Source organism: Hypomesus transpacificus, unplaced genomic scaffold (assembly GCF_021917145.1).
Source record: "Hypomesus transpacificus isolate Combined female unplaced genomic scaffold, fHypTra1 scaffold_142, whole genome shotgun sequence".
Taxonomy (NCBI): domain Eukaryota; kingdom Metazoa; phylum Chordata; class Actinopteri; order Osmeriformes; family Osmeridae; genus Hypomesus; species Hypomesus transpacificus.
The window spans coordinates 424022-448288 of NW_025813714.1; the positions used below are offsets into that span (position 1 = coordinate 424022).

The 24267-nt window shown below is 38.2% G+C and overlaps 1 protein-coding gene across 11 annotated transcripts in view; it reads left to right on the forward strand.

Annotated features, from left to right (window-relative positions):
- Positions 1 to 24267, forward strand: part of purg (purine-rich element binding protein G) — a 39845-nt gene that overhangs the window by 8522 nt on the left and 7056 nt on the right. For 2 of the 11 annotated variants that reach the window (XM_047051199.1, XM_047051207.1), the window contains exons 1-6: positions 15837 to 21143; positions 22600 to 22741; positions 22914 to 23079; positions 23491 to 23728; positions 23818 to 23961; positions 24045 to 24183. In XM_047051199.1, the coding sequence (XP_046907155.1) occupies positions 22624 to 22741; positions 22914 to 23079; positions 23491 to 23728; positions 23818 to 23961; positions 24045 to 24183 (805 nt within the window). In that variant the 5' untranslated portion in view covers positions 15837 to 21143; positions 22600 to 22623. Of the gene's footprint in view, positions 1 to 13861; positions 21144 to 22085; positions 22285 to 22378; positions 22742 to 22913; positions 23080 to 23490; positions 23729 to 23817; positions 23962 to 24044; positions 24184 to 24267 lie in introns of those variants that run through there. The other 9 variants (XM_047051204.1, XM_047051205.1, XM_047051203.1 and 6 more) reach the window with 9 other exon arrangements.

Sequence of the window (24267 nt, forward strand, 5' to 3'; positions counted from 1 at the left end):
CCAATGAAATTGTCAGGGCGGGCTTTATACGATGATGGACAGATGATCAACAGTGACGTAATCAACCATGTCACCAAAGAGCGCTTGGGTTGAATTTGTTTTCAACAAACAACATATTACGTTGCTCTGTTGTTTTAGGTCTATCCAATTGAGCGAAGAGGCATTTGTTTTACGAGTTCTGTTGAAACACACCCCATACTCACAGCCCAACGGAGAGTTATCAGGCTCATATTCTGATTAGAATTATAGGTCTATCCAATTGAGCGAAGAGGCATTTGTTTTACGAGTTCTGTTGAAACACGCCCCATACTCACAGCCCAACAAAGAGTTATCAGGCTCATATTCTGACTAGAATTATGAGTATGACAACGTCAGGCTATATTCGTTCAGATATGTTAACAAAAAAAATTAGGCATGGCGATGTTGTTCGTGCTCCTGGTGGGGTTTATGTACTTTTATATTCTGTCTCGTAACAAAACGTAACTGTGCTAGGTTGCTAACCCCGTTGGCGGTACAGTACACGACTGGTTACCCTGAGTGCCTGGTGGTACACTGTAACATTTAATCTTTTACCCTGAATAAAATACAAAAAATATATAATGCTACATATAACTAGCGTATTGAATTTCTTGCATCATGTGTGTAAAAGTTGTTTCATCGATATTGTGAGACTGTTGCAAACTATTAATGGCGTTCACGTCCAATCAGGTATTGTAACATTTCATCTTTAACTCTGATCAAAACGGCAAAAAAGAGCCATAACTAGTGTGTATAGTACATACACAGCATGTTACATCAGAACGGGGAGAACGGGGGCCCTCACCAAGTGACACTGTAGGTTATTAGTTGAAAAAAGCTAAATTATTGCGTAGCCTATGCAAAAATCCAGCTCTTCTTATCAAATGTAACAGTCATTTAACTCATGGTTGCAATGGTTAACCAGCACAACAATGACAATTACCACGCAACAAAACACTACATTCTAAGCAAACACACAAAAATGTAATTCATTAAGTTACATTTGTATTTCGAACAAACGGCAAACTTATCAGCAAATTTTAACACTATTTACCAACTTGCATCATGGGAATTGACCAGCCAATGAGCCACGCTATCTTAACTTTTTCACGTTATTTTGTTCTTCAGTCAGTTTGACAGTATAACCTTCAAATGCATTTTCTAAGTATACTTCTGAAAAGTATATTAAAAGTGAACTAAAAGTATACTATCCATTTTATTATACTTAGGTATAAGGGTAGAGCTTAAGGGTAGAGCTAGCAACAATGAATTGCAGAATAGGGGGTCCCCTATCGTCCAGCTAGCTCTCAACACTCGTCAGGAATTTCAGGTCCACTCACTAGCAAGCTCAACTAGATAACATAGCTAGTTTGGATCTAGTAAGTTCTGTTGTACTGTTGCTTGCCCAGTCTGTGAATCGTGAATATATCGAATGTAATTTTTTGGTTTTGGTCCTTGTGTTTTAAGATCATCATCTGGATCCTCTGTACACACACACACACACACACAAAAAGCATGTGCACAATCTGAAAATTGCACAGGTACTTGCTTTTGCTCTCTTTTTGTCCTGTCACAAAAGGACCTCTGCATGAATTGTTCCATGCGAGGTCCATTTTGTCAAGTTGCAAGTACCATGTTATGGCAACTGCTTAAATTAGCACTACACATTTTGTACTTTGTAACAATAGCTGTTTTATCTAAATTATTTTTGTTGTTTTCTAATGGAGGCAAAAGAAAATCATGTTTTTATTTAATGCAAATGCAAACATATCGAGATTTTTTTTTTTTTTTTTTTTTACAATATCAAGATATTTTTCATATATATATCGCCCGGCCCTAGCCCAGAGTAGGCCTACACGACACAGGAAACATCACAGAATAGCACAGAATAAAATTAAATATTTTATCATAAAGGCATAGGGCTATGCTGCAGTCAACCAAAATAACATGATGGGGTATTCAACATTTAAGGTAGGCTAGACGGTGTCATACTAGTGTGAAAGTATAATTATGAAAAATCTTGAAGTATGCTCAGCCCTGCACGTTTCTTGAAAAGGGGTTATGCGGAGCGCTCAGCGTTCGAACCGGAAAACAGATGTAATCACTTCCGCTTCTCACTTCTGTACACATCTGCAACACTAGGTGATCCAAATAACTCATATTGACAGGGAAGTTCAAGGATTTTATAAGTTTTATTACTCTCTACATTAGGCTAAGTGTGACAGGAATAAAGTGATGAGTTCATATAACGTTATAATAGCTTAACGTTAGACCGTTTCCCAGGAGGTAGCACTAACACTAGCTCTACACATTAACTACAACGTTACAGTAGGCTACATAGCTACGCAACTAGTGCTAAGTTATCAATGAAATATATGAATTCAGCAAATTAATTTAAGAAGCTCATTTTAATTTAGTGTCATGTCCAAATCATTATTCTGGTTTCTATAGCTAGGACCTATCGTTCCTAGAAGGAATTACGTTTACTAGCCTACTACGAGGCCAAAAAAAACGTTAAAGTTAGCAGGTGTATAAGATTACGCTATCGACAAAATTGTAAATAAATGCTGTCACACTGGTAGTTGTTGCAGTTGATTGCCAAACACTGCATTCTTTGAGTCCACTTGGACTTCTACAGGTACAGTCTTCGTTTGACTTTTTTAATCGTCTGCGAGCAAAAAAAAAAGGTACTCCCCAGGGTACTCGGGGCTCTGGAAGTCCGTTTGGCAATCCTGTGTACATGGGAAATTATAATTAAGGGTAGCTCCTTTAAACACCGGCTATAGTAGGTGGCCTTTACTACGCTGTGTTTACCTCAAAAGCGGCCGGCCGGAAGTAGTTACATCTGTTATGTAGAACCCGGAAGAATGTTGCGCATAACCCCTATTGCCTGTTGTTGCTGTTACAAGTTAGCCTGATGTTGTCATACTCATAATTCTAGTCAGAATATGAGTTTGAAAACTCTCCGTTGGGCTGTGACTACGGGGCGTGTTTCAACCAAACTCGTAAAACAAATGCCTCTTCGCTCAATTGGATAGACCTACAACCAGAGCAACGTGATATGTTGTTTGTTGAAAACGAATTCAACCCAAGCGCTCTATCGTGACGTTGTTGATTACGTTACTGTTGATCATCTGTCCATCATCGTATAAAGCCGCCCTGGCAATTTCATTGGTCCGTCCCAATTCTGGTTTTCTGTAGTTGTCCCATAGAGTTAATATAACGAGAGTAAGCTACTATTGTCTTCCAAGATGGCGTCCCCATTCATTTCTATGAAAAGTGCTCAGTGGCGCAGTGAGGCAAGCGAGAGCGCGAGACTGGACGCGGCCATATTTCCACTTCCGTGTCTTCTGGTCTAGCTTTAAACAGTGGCTCTTTTTTTCCCTAGCTCCGAGACCTCGTGCACGCTTGCAACTAGCTGTACACGTCATACTTTGCGACAACCAGTCGCGAGCATAGATTTATATGGTTATGAGCGTGTGAGCTAAGGCAGAATCTATGGGCAGAAAGTCCGATAAGAATCAGAGACGTGATGGAAACTTAATTGAAATGTATTCTGTCACTGTATAGTATTCCTTCTACTTGTTTTTTAGAAATAGTCTATAGGGCTAAATATAGGGCTATTCTAGATGGAACTCATCACATATGTTGCTTTTTTTCTTCGTGATATGAGTATGATTTCCAACGCATTGTATCGGATGAAATAAACTGTTAACATGAACAGCTCCGTCGTTGTTCTGGCCAGGCAATTAAAGCTTAGTTATTTTGGTAACCGAAATCTTCCATAATGCAGACTTACCATAGCTTACTGTCAACTTTATACTCAAACGAAATGCCACGAAATTCACACTGCCTTCAATTTCACATAAGTGGCGAAATGCGACCTGTGTTTTATATGTTAAACTTAGAAAACCAAACGTCTATTAATGGATATGACGTGATCTAACAAGACGTGTTAATAATGTAATAAATAAAAGCTCGAGAAGTGTGTCTAAAATATACTTGTTTTAACATTTGCCTTTGAAAGGGGCATATTCATAGAACCATATAGGCTACAAGACATTACCATCAGATGTAAGTGGCGGTTTAGTCACTGAGGACCTTCATTGTCCCACAAAAGCAGTCTGGCACGATAGAAAAAAGAATAATGGGTGTGTTTAACAAAAGCTTCTGAAGGCAAGACTAACATTATTTAAATATATATCCTTTCCTATTGTGGTTAACAGTTAAAGTATTAATCTTCGTCTTTGCTCCAAATAGACATGTCAACAATCTATGATCGCGCTTAACATAATATATTTGCCATCATGTCATGAACGTTTTTACGAAAAATCAAATCCGTTTAAAAATAACGGGAATAAACTATATCAGAGGTCGCCAACCTGTCGATCGCGATCGACGTGTCGATCTCGGAGACTTTCCCTGTCGATCTCCAAAATAATTTCAGAAATACTGATCTCCGACTAATTCATGAACGCGGAGGATTCTTAAACTGAACGCGCGTTCTCTTGTACCTGGATTTGCATATTGGCCTGTGCGTGTTGCAAAGCAATTCACCGACAGAATAAATGAGCGTTTTTTCCCGAAGACGACATTTGAGAGACCTGCTATCCCAGGATACCTGTGGGCGTGGTTGCCGTTGGTTTGTTTATTTACCCGGCCGTGTTGTCCACATAGTGTTAGCAAGCATGGCAGAGGCACCACGAAAGAGGGCGAAAAACTACAGTTTCCATCATGAATGGGAGGAGGAATTCATCTTTACCTTGGTAAAAGACAAGAGTGTGTGTATGTTGTGCCACCAGCCACAGGCACTGTCTAAGCGAGGGAATTTGGAGCGGCACCACAACACTAACCATCCGAAATTCAAAGACTGCTATCCACCAAAGAGCGCAATCCGCGCCAAAAAAGTTCAGGAGCTGAAAGTGGAGTTGAAGGCTCAACAGTCGCTTTTCTCACAACCTACGTCTCAAAGTAAGGCTGCAACTGAGGCGTCATTTCGTATTAGCCACATTTTGGCTAAACACAAGAGACCTTTTACAGATGGGGATTTGTTTAAGGAACTATTGACCGTCACCGCAGAGACTGTTTGCAGCACCTTCAAAAACAAAGAGGACATAAAAGCTGCATTCCGTGCTGTGCCTCTTGGTCCTACAACAGTGACACGAAGGATCGAGTTACTGTCGGATAACGTTGGTCAACAGGTGTTGGAGGACTTGTCACTCTGTGAATATTTTTCACTGCAGTTTGATGAATCGCTGGATGTAATGGACACGGCTCAGCTTGTTGTATTTGTCAGAATGGCTTTCCAGGACTTTACAACAAAGGAGGACTTCCTCACTCTTCTCCAATTAAAAGAGAGAACGAGAGGTGAGGATATTTACAACGTTTTTAAAAGCTATGTCCGTGAAAAGAACATCCCCATTCAGAAACTGGTGGCAATCACTACCGATGGGGCACCGGCAATGTGCGGTGTGCACGCTGGTTTTATAGCACTGTGCCGTAATGATCCGGATTTCCCCGACTTCATGAAGTATCACTGTGTGATTCATCAGCAAGCCTTGGCTGGGAAAGTTGTGGACTTTTCTCATGTCATGTCACTGGTGGTCAAAGTGGTAAACTCGATTCGAGCAAAAGCGCTTCAGCATCGCTTATTCAAGGCGTTATTGGATGAGCTCGATTCGGCGTATGGAGACCTGCTTCTGCATGCTGATGTCAGGTGGTTGAGTCGCGGAAAAGTGCTGCAGCGATTTGTTGACTTTGCTGCCTGAGATTAAGACGTTTCTGTCGAAAAGGAACGAGGAGCACGAGGAACTTTCAACGGATGCGTGGCTACTGGACCTGGGGTTTCTGACGGACCTAACCGGAAAACTGAACTCGCTCAACCACGAACTCCAGGGAAAAGACCGGCACCTCCTCCACATGATCAGCGCAGTGAATGCGTTCAAGGCCAAGCTCTGTGTCTGGACCACGAATCTGAGGAAAGGGACGCTGACACACTTTACAAACCTGGAAAAAATGTCACAGTCCATCAAAGACTCTTCTGACTTTCACCCTGAGCAGTACTGTGTGCACCTGGACAAACTGGCAGCGGAGTTCAGTCGACGTTTTGGTGAGTTAGAAATCATGAAGGATATTGCTGCATTTCTTTCAAACCCATTCCTGCCTATTAATACAGAGGAGGTTGCAGACCAATTCGAGAAAGCATTTGCTTTGCCAAGTGGAGTGGACATGGAGATGCTTGATTTGCAAAATGACATTGAGCTGAAAGCCAGGTCAAGGGACAGTGACTTTTGGGGACTTGTCAGCTGAGAGAAGTTTCCTCTCCTCAGTGCATGTGCACTAAAAGTGAGTGCCTACTTTGGATCGACCTACCTCTGTGAAATGGCATTTTCACAGATGAAAATCACCAAATCCAAGTACAGGAGCCGGCTTACTGACAGACACCTCACAGACTGCCTCAGACTGGCTGTCTCTGCTTATGAGCCAAACTACAAGGCACTCACAGACAGTGTTCAGTCACAGCCATCACACTGACTGACATGAGAAATTTGTCAGTGTTGTGTTGTAACTTCAGTTTATAAATAAAACCGTTCATATCCAGCCTGCTCATTGCAAAAGTGTTTTTTCTTGTTCATATTGTTCACAAAGTGTTTGATTTCATTCAATTACAATAAGGCCAAATATAAAGTTAAGTTGTAAGTTCAGTCTGGAGTCTGTTCTGTCTCTCAACGCCTCAATAGGTAGATCTTCGGGTCACCAAGGCAAAGGTCGGTGATCTTTGGCCTAAAAAGGTTGGTGACCACTGAACTATATTAACAACATTTCATGTATGTGTGACAACGATTTGCTAAACTTGCTACAACAAGGCAGGCAACTCAAGCCATTTCTCCCTGTGCTCATTCAATATAAGTCTATGGCTCATTCAGCTCAATGTAAATCGTCTATCGGCCAATGTGAACTTTTGTGCTTGTGCCCTGTTAGTATCCGCCAGCACATTTGCAGGCAACTTTTATTAACGTAAGCAAATAAATGGGGTGCTAGTTTACCAATTTCGGATTGGTCTCAAACTTAGCAAAAATTGGGAAAAATTATTCTATGAAAAAGCTAGTAGTATGAGCCAGGTTCGAGAATCCAACAAATATTCTTGGGGGAGATAGTTTTGTAAATGTTGACTGGAGTTAACAGAATAAAAAAACGACCGGAAGAATCGGAAACCTAACCGTAATGCAATACCACTTACATCCACCGGGGCCGTTGCTTCAAGCCGAGGGGCGAGGGGTGGGGGCTTGGATCCATGATCTACCTCTCAGGCTGCTTAAAAATAGAGTGCACCCGCAATAATCTTGATTTCTTCAATCTGACTTGAATTAGTCGGATTGCGTTAACTAGAATTGCCCTTTATGGAACCGCTTTAGCCCCGACTGACTTATTAGGTTAATTCAAGTCAGCTTTATGTCAGCTTTATGTTTATCGGCATTTTGAGAGGGTTTTTATGACGCGTCAATGGACCGGAAGTCGCCATCTTGGAGGCACTCCGCATCACAACAAAGCACTGGCACTTAAGTATATCCCAAACGTCGTCGGAAAATTGTGAATTATTGCCATGTTTCAGGTTGTACCAATAGGACAGATCGAGAAAAACATTTGGTATATTATCGACTTCCAAAAGTTATTAAAAACCAGGGAGAGGAATGCCAGAGATTATCTGAGTAAAGGAGGCGCTTGTGGTTGGCAAAACTCAACCAAGATCTACGAGGGAAAAATCTGAACAACATCCGTATTTGTTCGGCACATTTCTTGTCAGGTATTGTGAAATGTTTATTTCAGCGGCTCATAACAAATTTTCTATTGTAATGATAATATTTTTAATAGTAAATAGTAAAAACTATTACTGCTTTTATTCTTTTTACTGTGTGCTTATTTTACTGTAAAGCTGACATTGACATAATATAATTATATCAAACTACTGCATGTGTATTATGGAGGACCAAACCTGCCAAAAATAAAAATAAATGAATAAATAAATAAATGTATAAATAAATGTACTTATACATAAAAAAATGTAAATATATAAAAATAAATGTATGAACAAATATTAATTACGTATTTATTTATTTACATGACCATTTATTTCTGTATTTATTTTTGTATTTATTTATTTCTGTGTACATTTATTTCTGTATTTATTTATTTATGTGTACATTTATTTCTGTATTTCCTTGTCCTTAAGCTAATGAGGTAAGCTGTCAATCAATGTATGTCACGGTGTCACCTTAACCCCATTGGTTGATTGGTATCAGAGTGCGAAGATGGACTTTCCATGCCTGGGGTTGCTATGAATACCTTAGTAAACAAAAGACTGCACACATGCAACAGATAGCCAGAGATTTGAGAGTTTTGGCTAGCTAACCTTGCTAAAAAAGTGCTAGTCAAGATGTTTTACTTTTTTGCGATGAGGCTCTGGATACCAATTTGTACCATTTAGCTATGGAGGATTATAGGGGCCAAAACTAAATAAATAAATACTTGGATAAATAAATAATTATATAACACAAAGCTTAAATAAATGACACAAAATATATAAATGTTACATGTATTTGTGTGTATATATATATATGTTTACGTTTTCATGTGTTTACATTTATTCATTCATACTTACATTTATTCATTTATACTTACATTTATTTATTTATACTTACATTTATGTATTTATACTTACATTTATCCACGGTGAAACTTCCTGCAGCAAAATAAATCTGTCGTCCCCCCGTCACCAAGTCAGGGGGCGGGTCAAAGCCTCTGATTGGTGGTTCAACTTGAATCGACTGCTTTTGACTATTCCAAGGTGGCAGCACCTTGTGCGGATTCAATGAATGAAATATTGAATGCTACAGTGGTCGAAATGTTGGCGGAAGCTGAAGAGATGGAGGCACCTGCCAGTATACTTTTTTTTTACATCATATTGAGAGCTTCGCTGAAATTATAGGAATGATATTGGCCCTAACTGACACAGACATCAATGAAAATGTGTTCACGATCCTCAGCGAGATGATACAGCATAGGGGTGGGCATATCGATCTTAAGACCGACAGTGGCCGGGTTGGGAAACCCGGCAACTATCGATACCAACCTTGGTATCAATAGCCTGATTGATATCGTGATAAGATCGATACTTAAGTTTCATTCCACACTGAGTACACAACTCCCTTTACATCATAGTGGTTGTGCAAACACCGTCTAACTTCGCTCAAACTCACTTTGCCCCTACACTGCTTTTCTAAGCCCAAAGTATCGGTATTGGCAATACTGGCCCTGTATTTACTCCTTGGTATCGGATCTATACCACATCGTGCAGTGTCGCACACCCCTAGCAGCCGTAGAGTGAGGCGATAGAGGATCCCTCTAGCTTGAAGAGAGCTTGATCGACTGGTTGAGCCTGCCTGGTGTGTAATACTGTTCATTCACCAATCAGAGGCTTTGACCCGCCCCGTGACTTGGTGAGGGGGGACGACAGATTTATTTTGCTGCAGGAAGTTTCACCGTGGATAAATGTAAGTATGAATACATAAATGTAAGTATAAATAAATAAATGTAAGTACAAATAAATAAATGTAAGTATAAATGAATAAATGTAAGTATAAATGAATAAATGTAAACACATGAAAACGTAAACATATATATATAAACACACAAATACATGTAACATTTATATATTTTGTGTCATTTATTTAAGCTTTGTGTTATATAATTATTTATTTATCCAAGTATTTATTTATTTAGTTTTGGCCCCTATAATCCTCCATATTTAGCTGCATGCAGAGTCATACAAAGAAAGAGTTGCATCAATTGATTGGCTTTACGTTCATGGTACTGCACTGTAGGATAGTTAGAACTAGAGCGAGCTAGCATCAGTTTCAAACACAGCAGCATCGTCGTTGTGGAACAGTTGTACTGCATTGTATGAAGGAGCTGTGCCAAGATAAGAATGTGTAAGTTCTTGGCTCATTTTCTGGCATCTAGTACATTTAATATTTCAGTATCTTAAAGTGCCGAGATTTTTTGATGCTAGCTAGAAATGTAGAAGCCAGAACGTAGCAAAAACAATGTGCTACGAAGTGAGTCAGTGATGACCTGTTTATGTAATGTTAAGTGTAGCTTGCTAATTTAGTGCACTATTTATGTTTATTGAGAAACTAATGCCTACAAACAAGTTTGTGTGAGAGGAAAGCTGTATTTAATAATTCATTCATAAAGGTGGTCGCTTATTTGCACCAAAGTCTGGGAGTTAGTACTGTAAGAAATTGGATGATATTATACAGTATCAAGGAACCATCAAAGAACAGAGTACAACATGGTTAATCTATTCATAAAGTGAATGTTTACTAAGCAAACTATGAGTTAGAGACCATTGTAACATTCAGTTCATCATGAGTTAGAGACCATTGTAACATTCAGTCCATCATGTGATTATCATTACAGCTTACTGTCTGTTTATGTGTGTGTATGTGTTGTGGTTTTGGCCCTTGCAGTCTGGCATTGCTCCTTAGGTTGATGTGAGCTGAAAAGGAGGCCCAGTGCCTTGGAGGTGGATGTCAGACCACTGGACGAACGAGCGCTGGATGGGAGACCACTAGTTGAAGGAGCGCTGGATGGGAAAACACTGGATGAGAGTGAGCTGGAAGGGGGACCACTGGATGAGGGAAAATGTGATGGAGTGGGCTGTCTTATATTTGAACCACAGTATTTTTGTCATTACCATGCTTTTAATTGTGGTCGTTATTGAGTTATTTTGAGTTTGCTCCTGTTGACTTTAGCAAACCACCTCTTTCTCTCACTATCAGCTGGGAAGCTGTAGCCTACATCACGACTCCCTATTTGGAGCATGCAATACATCCAAGATGCTTGGTGCAAGACCAAGACAGCGCAGTGTCTTGCTATGGCATGATGCTTGGCTGAACGTCCTGCCCTGATCCCGCCCTGATCCCGCCCCTATCCCGCCCCCTAATTATTAAGGATGAAGAAATACAGAAATAAATGTACACAGAAATAAATAAATACAGAAATAAATACAGACAGAAATAAATTATGTAGAAAACAAAAGACTGTAGTAAAATTATTGTAAAATTATTTGTATGTATGCAATATATTTATTGATAGATTTATTTTTGTCTGTATTTATTTCTGTATTTTTTATTTCTGCGTACATTTATTTCTGTATTTCTTCATCCTTAAGCTATTTAGGGGGCAGGATAGGGGCGGGATCAGGGCAGGACGTTCAGCCAAGCATCATGCCATAGCAAGACCAGATAGATTAGAGACGTAAAGTCACAGTAAACATGTCCAGACGGATGGAGCTACTAAAGGCAGCTGATCAAACTATTGATATCTGGTCAGATGATATGTGGATATTTTGAAGTGTAGCCTACTTATCGCGTACACGGCAACCCCAAATTCAGATGAATTTAGCTCTAGCTAGCAACGATCTGTCATACGGGTTAAACTAAGGAACTCGTGTAAATGAGTAAAACGTAGCTCTAATCATTTTAATCCAATGTTGTAACATTAGGCAAGTAGCCGGTAAACTTCCCTAGCAGGTTAGCATGGTTATACTGTAATACTCTGCAGTTTGACCGACACAATTTAGTCATAGTTTATGGAGTGCATTTGTAGTGGCGTGTTCTGCATTTTTGTCATTATCAACAGCAAGTCCATCAGGCAAATCAACCGCCACATAGATGCAACCAGAGCTGTACTCCAACTTAAGAATCTCTTCATACCCTTCATGTGTTGTCATTAAATGTAACTTACAAACAAGTAGTATGTTCTGCATCTTTATTTAATCTTGCCCTACTTATTCCTTTTTATTGAATCATCAATAACTGACAGCACACAAGGTGATTATGACCATGTAATGATAGAAATAGGAAACAGTTTAATAAAATGTTAAGCATGTGTAGTGCACAATGATTAAACCTCAAGGACTTGGTTGTGAAAGGCTACAGTACAACTACATGATAGTCAACATGACTATTCAAATATGTACACGTTATTTTAGTCTCTGCTATGAAAAGTGTCACAATAAAGGTAACACTTTTGTCGACACTGCGCTGTCTTGGTCTTGCACCAAGCATCTTGGATGTATTGCATGCTCCAAATAGGGAGTCGTGATGTAGGCTACAGCTTCCCAGCTGATAGTGAGAGAAAGAGGTGGTTTGCTAAAGTCAACAGGAGCAAACTCAATATAACTCAATAACGACCACAATTAAAAGCATAGTAATGACAAAAATACTGTGGTTCAAATATAAGACAGCCCACTCCATCACATTTTCCCTCATCCAGTGGTCCCTCTCCAGCTCTCTCTCATCCAGTGTTTTCCCATCCAGCTTCAACTAGTGGTCTCCCATCCAGCGCTCGTTCGTCCAGTGGTCTGACATCCACCTCCAAGGCACTGGGCCTCCTTTTCAGCTCACATCAACCTCAGGAGCAATGCCAGACTGCAAGGGCCATAACCACAACACACACACATAAACAGACAGTAAGCTGTAATGATAATCACATGATGGACTGAATGTTACAATGGTCTCTTAACTCATAGTTTGCTTAGTAAACATTCACTTTATGAATAGATTAACCATGTTGTACTCTGTTCTTTGATGGTTCCTTGATACTGTATAATATCATCCAATTTCTTACAGTACTAACTCCCAGACTTTGGTGCAAATAAGCGACCACCTTTATGAATTAATTATTAAATACAGCTTTCCTCTCACACAAACTTGTTTGTAGGCATTAGTTTCTCAATAAACATAAATAGTGCACTAAATTAGCAAGCTACACTTAACATTACATAAACAGGTCATCACTGACTCACTTCGTAGCACATTGTTTTTGCTACGTTCTGGCTTCTACATTTCTAGCTAGCATCAAAAAATCTTGGCACTTTAAGATACTGAAATATTAAATGTACTAGATGCCAGAAAATGAGCCAAGAACTTACACATTCTTACCTTGGCACAGCTCCTTCATACAATGCAGTACAACTGTTCCACAACGACGATGCTGCTGTGTTTGAAACTGATGCTAGCTCGCTCTAGTTCTAACTATCCTACAGTGCAGTACCATGAACGTAAAGCCAATCAATTGATGCAACTCTTTCTTTTTATGACTCTGCATGCAGCTAAATGGTACAAATTGGTATCCAGAGCCTCAACGCAAAAAAGTAAAACATCTTGACTAGCACTTTTTTAGCAAGGTTAGCTAGCCAAAACTCTCAAATCTCTGGCTATCTGTTGCGTGTGTGCAGTCTTTTGTTTACTAAGGTATTCATAGCAACCCCAGGCATGGAAAGTCCATCTTCGCACTCTGATACCAATCAACCAATGGGGTCTGATACCAATCAACCAATGGGGTTAAGGTGACACCGTGACATACATTGATTGACAGCTTAAGGACAAGGAAATACAGAAATAAATGTACACATAAATAAATAAATACAGAAATAAATGTACACATGAATAAATAAATACAAAAATAAATACAGAAATAAATGGTCATGTAAATAAATAAATACGTAATTAATATTTGTTCATACATTTATTTTTATATATTTACATTTGTTTATGTATAAGTACATTTATTTATACATTTATTTATTCATTTCTTTTTAATTTTGGCAGGTTTGGTCCTCCATAGTGTATGGGTTCGGCGAGAAAACCAAGTAGTTAACAATATCGGGATATCCAACTAAAGGCAGAATCACCGGGTCGTCACGGATCCAAGTAGAGGGAGCTAACTGGTAGGGATCTGCACCGCCAATAAATCCTAATTTCTCAAAATATCGACCCTTTTCTTTTGGTCCAAGTCCTTTCCTATATGCCTTTGGATCTTGGACGCGTTTTGATGACCATTTCGGTGTTTAGACATGTCTACAGTTAGAATATACATTCTTTGGTTGTACTCCGTTCAGTTGTTTACACCGAGTGCCTCCAATATGGCCGCGCATCCGGGTTACCGCCCAGAACGTGACATCGGTGAAAACCCTCTCAGTCAGTATCGCTTTTGTTTGAATAACTCCGTGAGTTATTTGCCAAATATGTGGCACGTTTTTTCTCATGTTATGGGGAGAAGGTAGAATCATTTGCGTGATACACGCCAATCTGTTAATCTAATTAGACACTGATATAGACTAGGAGGTTATTTATTTGCCGTTAAAAAGCTGGGCAGACAAATTTAACAACAAATATACCTTTTGTAGGCAACATTGCTGTGCTTTAAAGTGGCAACCAGTGTTCTGTCTGCTTGTGTACAATAATTATACAATCTCATTGCCTAATACATGTTGTCTCTTTAACAACGAGATTTTCTGTTGGGGGGGGGGGGTTGATGGGTTCATTGGGTTCATTCCGCTTTCTTTACTGAAGCAGCGCCCTCTAAAGTGGGCCTGGATTGGATGATTTTTCTTTTCATTTCATCAGGCTAGCCGCTTTCTTAGCTTGCATCTTAGCAGACGAAAACGTGATAAGCAAGGAAAACGGATGCTAAGTAGCCTAGTTTTCCAAAGTTGACGATTGAAATGGCGTGAAGCGTTGTGCCTGACCTTTAATCAGGACACAGAGACTCGTTCAGCTGATGACTCCTGCCGAGTAGCTGCCATTTTCAGGTCATTCCAGGTATCTTTCAAACTCGTCAGTAGCTACAAGCTGGTTGGCAAGCTAAATGAACGAGCAAACCTTATTCTTTACAAGCACGATAAATAGTTAGGAATGGGGGAATTGCTTCGTACTACAGTGTCAATGGAATTGTGATGGCTGATACATGTTCAAGAGGGATGGAAAAGGGTAGAGGAAAGATTACATCAGATTCTATGCCGAGAGGTGCATATCCTCAACATTATGTTCAGCCTGGCACACAGCAGCAGGGCATAGATATTCAAGAGCTTGCCTCTAAACGTGTCGACATACAAAAGAAAAGATTCTATTTGGACGTAAAACAAAGTACTCGGGGACGTTTCTTGAAAATTGCAGAGGTTTGGATTGGCAGAGGCCGGCATGACAACATAAGAAAAAGCAAATTGACACTGTCTATGTCAATGGCACCAGATTTACGGTATTGCCTCGGAGACTTCATCGATTATTACGCTCGTATTGGGTTGCGAGGTACCTTGGTACCCCGGCCAGAGGAGCAAAGCAATGGCCAAAGCCGCCCGCACGATTCTCGCCGAAGACAGCAGGATCACCACACAGCATCTGTGTCACCTAACGGCTCTGCAACCTCGGAGGAGCATACTCATCGGGTCCTGAAAAGTGAATTCATAGAGAGAGATAATAGAAAGTACTATCTGGATTTGAAAGAAAACCAGAGAGGCAGGTTCCTTCGCATCAGACAGACGGTCAGCAGAGGACACGGCACTATGGGTTACTACGGCCAGGGCATTGAACAGACCATAGTCTTGCCAGCTCAAGGGCTAATTGAGTTCAGAGACGCACTGTCGCAGCTGATCGAAGACTATGGCGACGAGAACCCAGATGATCGTGGAAGAGGCTTAAGGAACCATGACGAAACCCCCGAGCTTCCAGAAGCAGCATCTTTTCGCGTGGACAACAAACGTTTTTATTTTGACGTCGGTTCCAACCGGTTCGGTGTATTTTTAAAGATAAGTGAGGTACGGCAGCCATATAGAAACACCATCACCGTTCCCTTAAAAGCTTGGGCTAGATTTGGTGAGAATTTCCTTAGGTATGAGGAGGAAATGCGGCGCATTTTCACCTGCCACAGGGAAAAGAGGACGGAGCCTCGCGAGGACAGTGAGGTCCAAGAGGATTGACATTGGCAATGCGAAGGGTTTGAGAGGTGTCAAGGTGGTCTTAAACAATTAAGGAAAAGATAAACCTGACTATCATAGAATAAGATGATAAATGAACCTCTATACTGTACTGTATGACGCTTGTCAACGAGCACTTTCACATTGTTTCTCGTGCTTCTCCAATTTCACTCATTTTATATAGGAGAATGGCGTCTGTTTCCAATGGTGTAAGGTGATGCACAGTGAAATGGTAGGCTATACAAAATTCCAATAGATTGTGGTCCAATTATGAAGCAATGTGAAATATTCTATTGTCGTTGCAGTGTCCGTTTAAGAGTCGCGGTGATTCGTGAGCGTATGAGTGCGCATGTGTGTGAGTGAGTAAAAAGTTATTGTAGCCTACGTTATGACTTCTGTAGTTTAAATACACGGGTAGATTTGCTGATGGGTGCTAAACAACCCAGTTCAACCATCAGTTCTTTTAGTTGTCATGTCCGTCTTCGTCCAGAGTGCAGATTAAGCAAAACTATAGCGGACAATTTGGATTCGTTTGGAGTTTGGTCACCTCACAAATTGCTTGAAATAGTGTAGCCTACATGATATAAGGTGAATATTACAATGTCCTCCAAGTAACTATCTAATGCATTACCACAAAATAAACTTTTAATAATTATTGTTGATCAGGCACTGAAAGTTATAAACCAGTTGCTGCACCATCTTATTCCACACCCATAACACTGTTTGAGGAAGGATGTTTTCCAGAGGACCCTGCTGAGCACAGATGATGATCAGGTAGATTTTTTGGTAACAGCACTCTCTTTGGTCATGCCCTCAGTGATTCACAATAGAAAAGCTTCAAGTGAACATTCAGAATGATGCCTTGAAAAAAAATCCTTACTTGAAAATCTAGCTATTAGGACCTATAAGAGACTAGTTTGCACTTTAAGATGCAACTTTAATAGTGTGGCTATAAAATATGCTCTTGTCAGTCTTGTCACAATCCATCTGACAGTGGTTTCCTTTCATGCTTGTAGTGCAAGTGTGACTGATAATCAATTGATGTTTGATGTAAAACCTCTACTCAAATGGATTTTCTTTATAGTTCTCTATACTATATTTTTGTATCTTGAATCATGCCAACAATTTTGTGGTGCTATGAAAAGGAACACGCATCATGACATAGATCATTCTGTTGTAATTTAAGTGGGTGTTCCCAATTCCTACAATGTAAAAAAATACATATGACTTGGAGGCTGATGTTAAAGAAGGACCTCCCATTCAGTAGTTTTTGTCACTGATGTATTTAAACATGGCTGGTGATATTTTCAACTTCCATATCTTGGGATTCTTTGTGAAACCACAGGCTGTTATCAGATCCAACTATGAAGCAACTGTGCCGAGTCATACAAATGGAAATACAAACAGGATAGGATTGCACTTTATATGCTCCTATAATAAGTTTAATATATTTAGCACTGCAAGAACTTCATGTTACCCTGAAAATGGGTATTAGATTTGTGGTTTATAGTTAAAATAAATGGTTTGGAATTGATAGGTTTTTTTGCCTAAATATATTGGAAATTATGTAGGAAGTTATTTATCTATTGGTTTAGTTTTGATGATGGCAAATCCTTTACCAGTGATATCACAGATTCCATAAAGCAGAAGTTCTCCCATAAAATTTGAATGGCAATGGTTTTTTATTAATTAGCTGGATATTCATATTCTCCTGGTTGGAATCCAGAGGAGAGATGAACCATAAGCATGTATAAGCAGCCATGTATTAGGCTCATTCAACTCTTAATTGGATTATCTGTCGGCAAGCAGATAGTTTTTCCTACGTGAATTCTGTTGATGAAATCTTAATTCTTTGGAGAAATATAAAGGGGTACGGTTAACTATAGAAGGTAAGGTACAAAATTGCGTATATATCCTGTATTTTTGTCCAGTATTTAGTTTTCAGAGGTAATGGTCCAGTTGGCTTTTGTCTACTGAAAACGTACATCTGAAGCATAAGTGTTCACTTTGTGGTATCAAATTAAAAAACGATTTAAAATTGTTTTATGAGGACGGTTAAAGATGTATGGCATTATGGGATAATAAATTAAAGCACAACTTAACTTACTTTCCAACAAAAAAATTTTCAACTGTATTCTCCAAAACTCCAAGTTGCATCCTTTATGCTTGATACAAAATATGGCAATTACTTCTGCCCATTATAAAAAATTGCCCTTTTGCAATGTATTGTTGAGTAAAACAATTATTCAAATTTTGGCTTTAGATGAAGACTTAATGAGTGTTGATGATCACACTAGGCTTATTTATTGACCATTGATTATGATTTTGCTTGACCATATACATATATATTTATATGGTGTGTACATATATATTTAAATGGTGTATGGCTCATAATGACTAAAATACTTTTCCAAGAAAGCACTTTTTAAAGCACTTTACTTTGCTGCTTTAAACTTACTGACATGGTGGGACCACAAGACACATTGGTTCAAATTGACAATCATGCACAATGTCACATGACATTTATGCCAAATGATTTAAATCCAGTCTATATTGTTTGTTTGGAATCCAACAAGCTCTGTTTGAATATGGTGACGTAGATAGTGGTTTTGAAAGTAATAGCCCTTCCTCTTACAGATGTTTTACTTGAACAACTCTGACCCCCTGAGGTCAAGGTCTTAGTGTTTATATGGGTGTTATACCATGGTTGCATCTGCTTGGATTGGTAAAAAGGTGCAACTAACAATCCATACAGCCGCTGCCGTTAACATATTGACGTATTTTCAAATCGTAAAAATGGGCAATTTAGCGTTATCCGCTTTTGTGATATATCTTATGATAGAATATGTTGTTTTCAGTTTACTTTTTTGCTCATTATCTGTATATCCATCCAAGTAACTTTAGATGATAACAATAGACATTTTAATTGCAATAGTACGCTTTTTCTTTTTTCGCCCTATCAATCATAGCCCCAAATAATGTTATAACGATCTGCATTCATTTTCCAGCACTATGATTTTGGGTACAGTGCATTGGTTAAATCTTTTAGATGACCCATGCAATTGTAGTTAAATCTTTAGACATGATTAAACAAGCACTTTAATGATGTGCACAAAATATTTGATTGCCTTCATTTCTCTAATATATAAACTTGAGATATAATTACATAGAATGACCATTTAATGACATATAATGAAAATATTAAATAAAGATTTGTGTAATGGTCTACTGTTTTATGTATTTGTAACATACCTACAACAGCCCCCCCCCCACCCCATGGATACAATTAGGACTGTTATTTCTAATTATAGAGTTGCCTACCTTTTAAGCCTTAAACATCTACACAATTTGATTGTACTGCTTTGTTAACAAGTATGATTTCTATTCTCAAGAGAAGGCTAATTTGGAAAAAGTTACCTATTTATTCCAAGGACAAAATAAATAAACAGTTTCCTAAATATTTGCAATACACTTGTGTACAAGCATGTTTTAGGAAGTCATTAGATAAATGTAACGTTAGCATTCAAAAAACACTGGTAATAGTAAGCTTTTTGCATTGAATTCAGATACGAAAAACGTTCAGGTTTTGAAAACATGACATCATCTTCACATACATGAGTTACTCATTTATATTTATTTATAAATAAATATAAATGATGTGTGCGTAAAAACATGTGTGCGTGTTGTTAAAATATGGGTACTAAAAACCCTAGGTTGGTTTGTTAATTTTGTTTGTGTTAAACATGGCATTTTTTTGCAGTTGGATTTGAGAAGTTTAAGTGTTTTGCTAATGATATAAAAATGTTATGATGAAGCAAAAATGTTGTGTGTCTTTGGATAAATGTAGTGTACATTAGCGTGTCCTATTGTCCTTATAGCATAAGTATCAAAACTAAAAAGCTATCCTTGTGTATTTTAGCTCTTTCTTTAACGTGTGTACCGTATTAGTTAATGTTCTATATGTATGGTACTGTATGAGTATTCATTAATTGCCTTGTAATGTTTGTAAAAGTTTGCAACATTTAGAAAATCTGAGAAAAAAACACTTTTTTAAAGGTTCTGCATGCCAACAGTTGGGTCCTAACAGAAAAACTGTACAAAAAAATGGTGCTATATCATGATATATAAAGGTGCTTAAATGGACCCCAGCTGCATGCATGCTTACAGGATATTTATAGAGTAGAATAAACTGTTGACTTCTTGTCATATCATTGAATGGCTGCCACAGTGTTATCCCAAATGAAAACAATGTAGATTAACTGTAAATACTATCAATGGACATGACCTCATCCATCTAGACAGACTGTACCAACATTGTACACCAGTAAAGTTTGCAGTTTTCACTGGCACATGAAATTTTTACAGATTCAAATAGTTTGTTATGAGACAGTAAAGACACCCCTGCAGACTGGAAATATCCCTCACAAACCGATTTGGAAGTAATTAGTCCCAAGGATATTTTAGCTAAAGGAATTAAATATCAGATATGTGAGGCCTATTTACAGTTATGTTGCCTCTGTGTATGCTCCAAAATATCTGAAGACAATCTAATGAAAATCATTTTTTATGCTAATTATTTTAATCATGTCTTTGATAAGCTTTTACATGTAGCAAAGTTCAGAGATGGAAATGTGATGGCGTGTCTTGGAAAAGTTGATGTTATGCGTTCTTGGAAAAACAGTTGATTGTCATTTGAACAGTTGTATTGCTTTGGCTGATAGACATGAAAATCTGCGTGTTTACCAGCTATATTAATCAATTCTTTCAGATTTTGTTGTCCAATAAAAGTTTTACCAAATAAATTGGAATTAGTTGTTTATTTCGGTTTTCTTTATGACAAAAAATGTGAAGTTGCTTGCTGTAAAGCTTCACAGGACATGACAACATATACAGAAAGAAGTGTGAGAAGTGAAGTCAAGTGACTTTTTCCTCAGTCAAATGGATAAAATAAATTGGTTTAGATTAACACAATTTATAAGGTTCAGCCTCCTTTTTACAACAAAAATATAGCTATATAGAGCGCACTAATTACTTTCATGAACAACATGTAATTTTCTTTTAAGCAAACCCTTAAAGGCGTATTCTACTGTGGTCATTTTGGCGGTGTATGAACTAAAATGTGCAAGGTTTAGAGATGTGAGCTGTTGCAGCGGTGGGAACTTCCTGAAAGTATGCAACCGAATATATTTGAGGTCAAGCCATTTCCTCCTTTTTGCAAGTGTCCCTCAAACGGCAAAGAATAAATTGCATGTCAACACATCCATTTGTCAGGAGTTTGTCTTTTTGCACAGCAATTATTGAGATGGTAAGATTTTACATTTTCTCCTACACCCTGGTATTTTGTGAGTAGCATACTGAATTAGCATCTTTCCACATATTACCAATACTGGTATCATCAACAGGTTATAATTGATTTGTGATCTGTATATATGGTAGCATTTAAGAAAGGTTTGTTTGATATAGGCTTCACTGTGTATGCATGCTGTTCTGTCTTATTCATTGTTCTCTAGCCTCAAGAACTACAGTTGTCAGTTTGTGAGAAGAGTGTTGAATCAACAACAAATTAACACAAGAAAAGTGTTGACTACGAGTTAAACTTATTACAGCTTATTACATATCTGAACTATCAAGAGTACTATACTCACATAACTGCTCATGTCTTCATTTGTGAACACAATTGACATATTTGGGTACAATCATTCAAATAAATATTTCTTAAGCTTATGGTTTTGTCTAGCTAGCCTTTGAGATACTCCTTCAAATATCATAGCAGAATGATATCAACATCCATGCTGTAGTTTGTGGCAGTTTGAGGGGTTGCGTCATAGGCTGTGTCAGAGGCTTACTTTCAGATCTATCACTCCAGTTTCCAAGAGCTCACTAGACAGGTTTTAAAGGATGATCGCAGAAGCATTTTATTCTTCTCTCGTTTCTGTTCATTTTTTTTTTTTTTACATATAGTTGAACAATTATGAATATAGTTGTAGAAGTCAATGGTTGAAGTTCCAGAACAGTCATTTTTGGATCTTTCAGTAAACGGTTATTAGGTGTCAATCGAACTGAAGCTGTTTGCCCAGACCCTCTACCTTTTTGCAGCCAAAGGTTCTTGGGAAGTGGCCAGTGGACTTTACCCACTATATATTTCTTAACATGGTCATGTGGTCACATGACAAGCAAACAAGCAAATGGAGGTTTTCTGACTTGTCTCTGTCGATATCAGTATGAAAAGTTCAAAGGTAAAAACAGAAAAAAAACACTAATCACTTCTGGATATACAATGCTTGACTGGATAAAACCCACATTGCAGCGTCCCATACCCTGTAAACATAGTGAGATACTACCTGGAATACAAAATTCAGTGACTGACTCAAGGGAGAACAAAGAAGTTTGCGGTGAGATCATTTGAAGACTTGGTAGACATTTAAAAAATTGGCATAAAAAATTAGGTAATTAGTAATGTAGAATCCACCTTAAAATGATATTTTTTCAAGAATGTGTTGCTGGCATGGGGTAAAACAAGTTCTCTTTTTCCAACAACAGGGAACTAGATTGCTTACAAGACAAAGACTAGCCTTTGTCTTGTAAGTAGGAAATGGCATGACCGGTTTTGAATATTTTTGAATATAAGGATGTGACTCAGAATGGCTACGACTGAACAGTGAAATTGTATGTTTCCAAGGCAGAATAAGGAAACACAAAATGGCACAGCATAGTTTTATAGTTGGATCTCTTGGACTTATATAATTTATGGATTTTAACAGGATACATTTCTGAACTAAGACATCATGGAAAAACCCACTTGTAAGAAAGAGAAACTTTCATCAAGGGAATCTTCATGTGCAACACTGACTCCGACTCTTAAGAACTTCACAATTCCCAGAAAAAAGAGAGGAGATGGGAAAGGTTTGAGGAACATCAAAATACGTCAATCACTGAAGTCTATATATTGTCTGTGAATTATGTCAATATAAAAGAAGTTAATAATTGTGTATAATAGCTGTGAAATATTATAATCTGAGTTGTTTGTTTTAATTCAAATTAATGTTTTGTTCAATTCCATGCATTGTTTCAACAGCTCTTCTTGAATCATGCCCTGAAGAAAGTAGGGATTACAGTTTAGTAAAAAAAATTCTAAGTGATTCCCGGATAGACCCTTGCAAAGAGATTTCAGCCATTTTGATGTGTGAAGAGGTCAAATTAATACACAATGAGGAGCTACAACGAGAGTTCTCTGAGAAAAGGTGACACTTGACAGATGTTGTCATCTAAAGTCTTAATTCTGCCAAACTTATAAAGATCACATCAGTACATAATGTTCCGAACAATGGATTCTGGACTTTCTGCAACAAAGACTAATCGTAACACTCAACACTGTTACTTATTTACTACTCCTCTTTATTTACTCTGACCTATTTAGGCTACTTTTAATTACTTACCAAAATACCATAATTCAATTAAATCATATGGTAATTAAGAAGGGTGGTAAACTTGAAGGAATTATGGAAATTAATGAAGTTTAATTTCAAAGTTCAATCTATGAAATTCATTTAATAGATCTTTGTAAACCATTATCAGTTAACTTTTTTTATTGAACCTTTATTTTACTGGGCAAGTCCATTAATGAGAACACATTCTTGTTTTGTGGTTTTTAGGGCAGAAATGCGTTCCAAGGATAGACATGTCAGAGAAATGGAAGAAAGCTTCTGTTTTTTGGTCATGTCTGATCAGAAGGCTGAAAAGATTTTTCAACAGGGACTAAGTGTTGGGGATTCTGATCAACACTGTCTGGGAAATCCATCACATGGAGTGTATTTGCACAAACGCGCTGATGTGGCCCTGAAAAATACCAGTGGCACAACACCCGCAGGAAATGTTTTAATCATTTTCAAGGTCAGTTAGAGTTTATAAATATTGTTTGCGTTTGAAAAGCACGGTTTTTGCAGCCAATACTTAAAGGAAACATTGTTGTTCTGTTGAAGGTTCTTTTAGGAAAGGTGAAAAAAGTGATTCCAAATTTGAGAAAGAGCAACACACATGATCCGGTTGTAAATTACGATTGTCATGTGTCTAGAGACCCTGCTGGACCACAAGACAACCTCTCTCAACAAGTTTTTGGGTCATCCGTAAGTTCAGTTCTGTCCATGCAAAGCTCAACCTTATCATTGTTTGCATCAATCAGTGATGAAGGACACATTTTTGTTTACAGGTGTTCCTGTTTGACTACAACGACAAACAGGAACTGACCCCTACACCAAGGCAATGCTTGCCGTATGCAGTAGTTTCATTGGCTCCAGCTGTACATTCAACACCATCCACACTGATGAGCATTCCAATTAGGCCAAGGGGTACTGTACATGGAACTTTTACCTATAGGAAATGAGAATGCACTCTCAGTGTTCTAATCAAAAATTTTGCCTGTATTTGTTAAT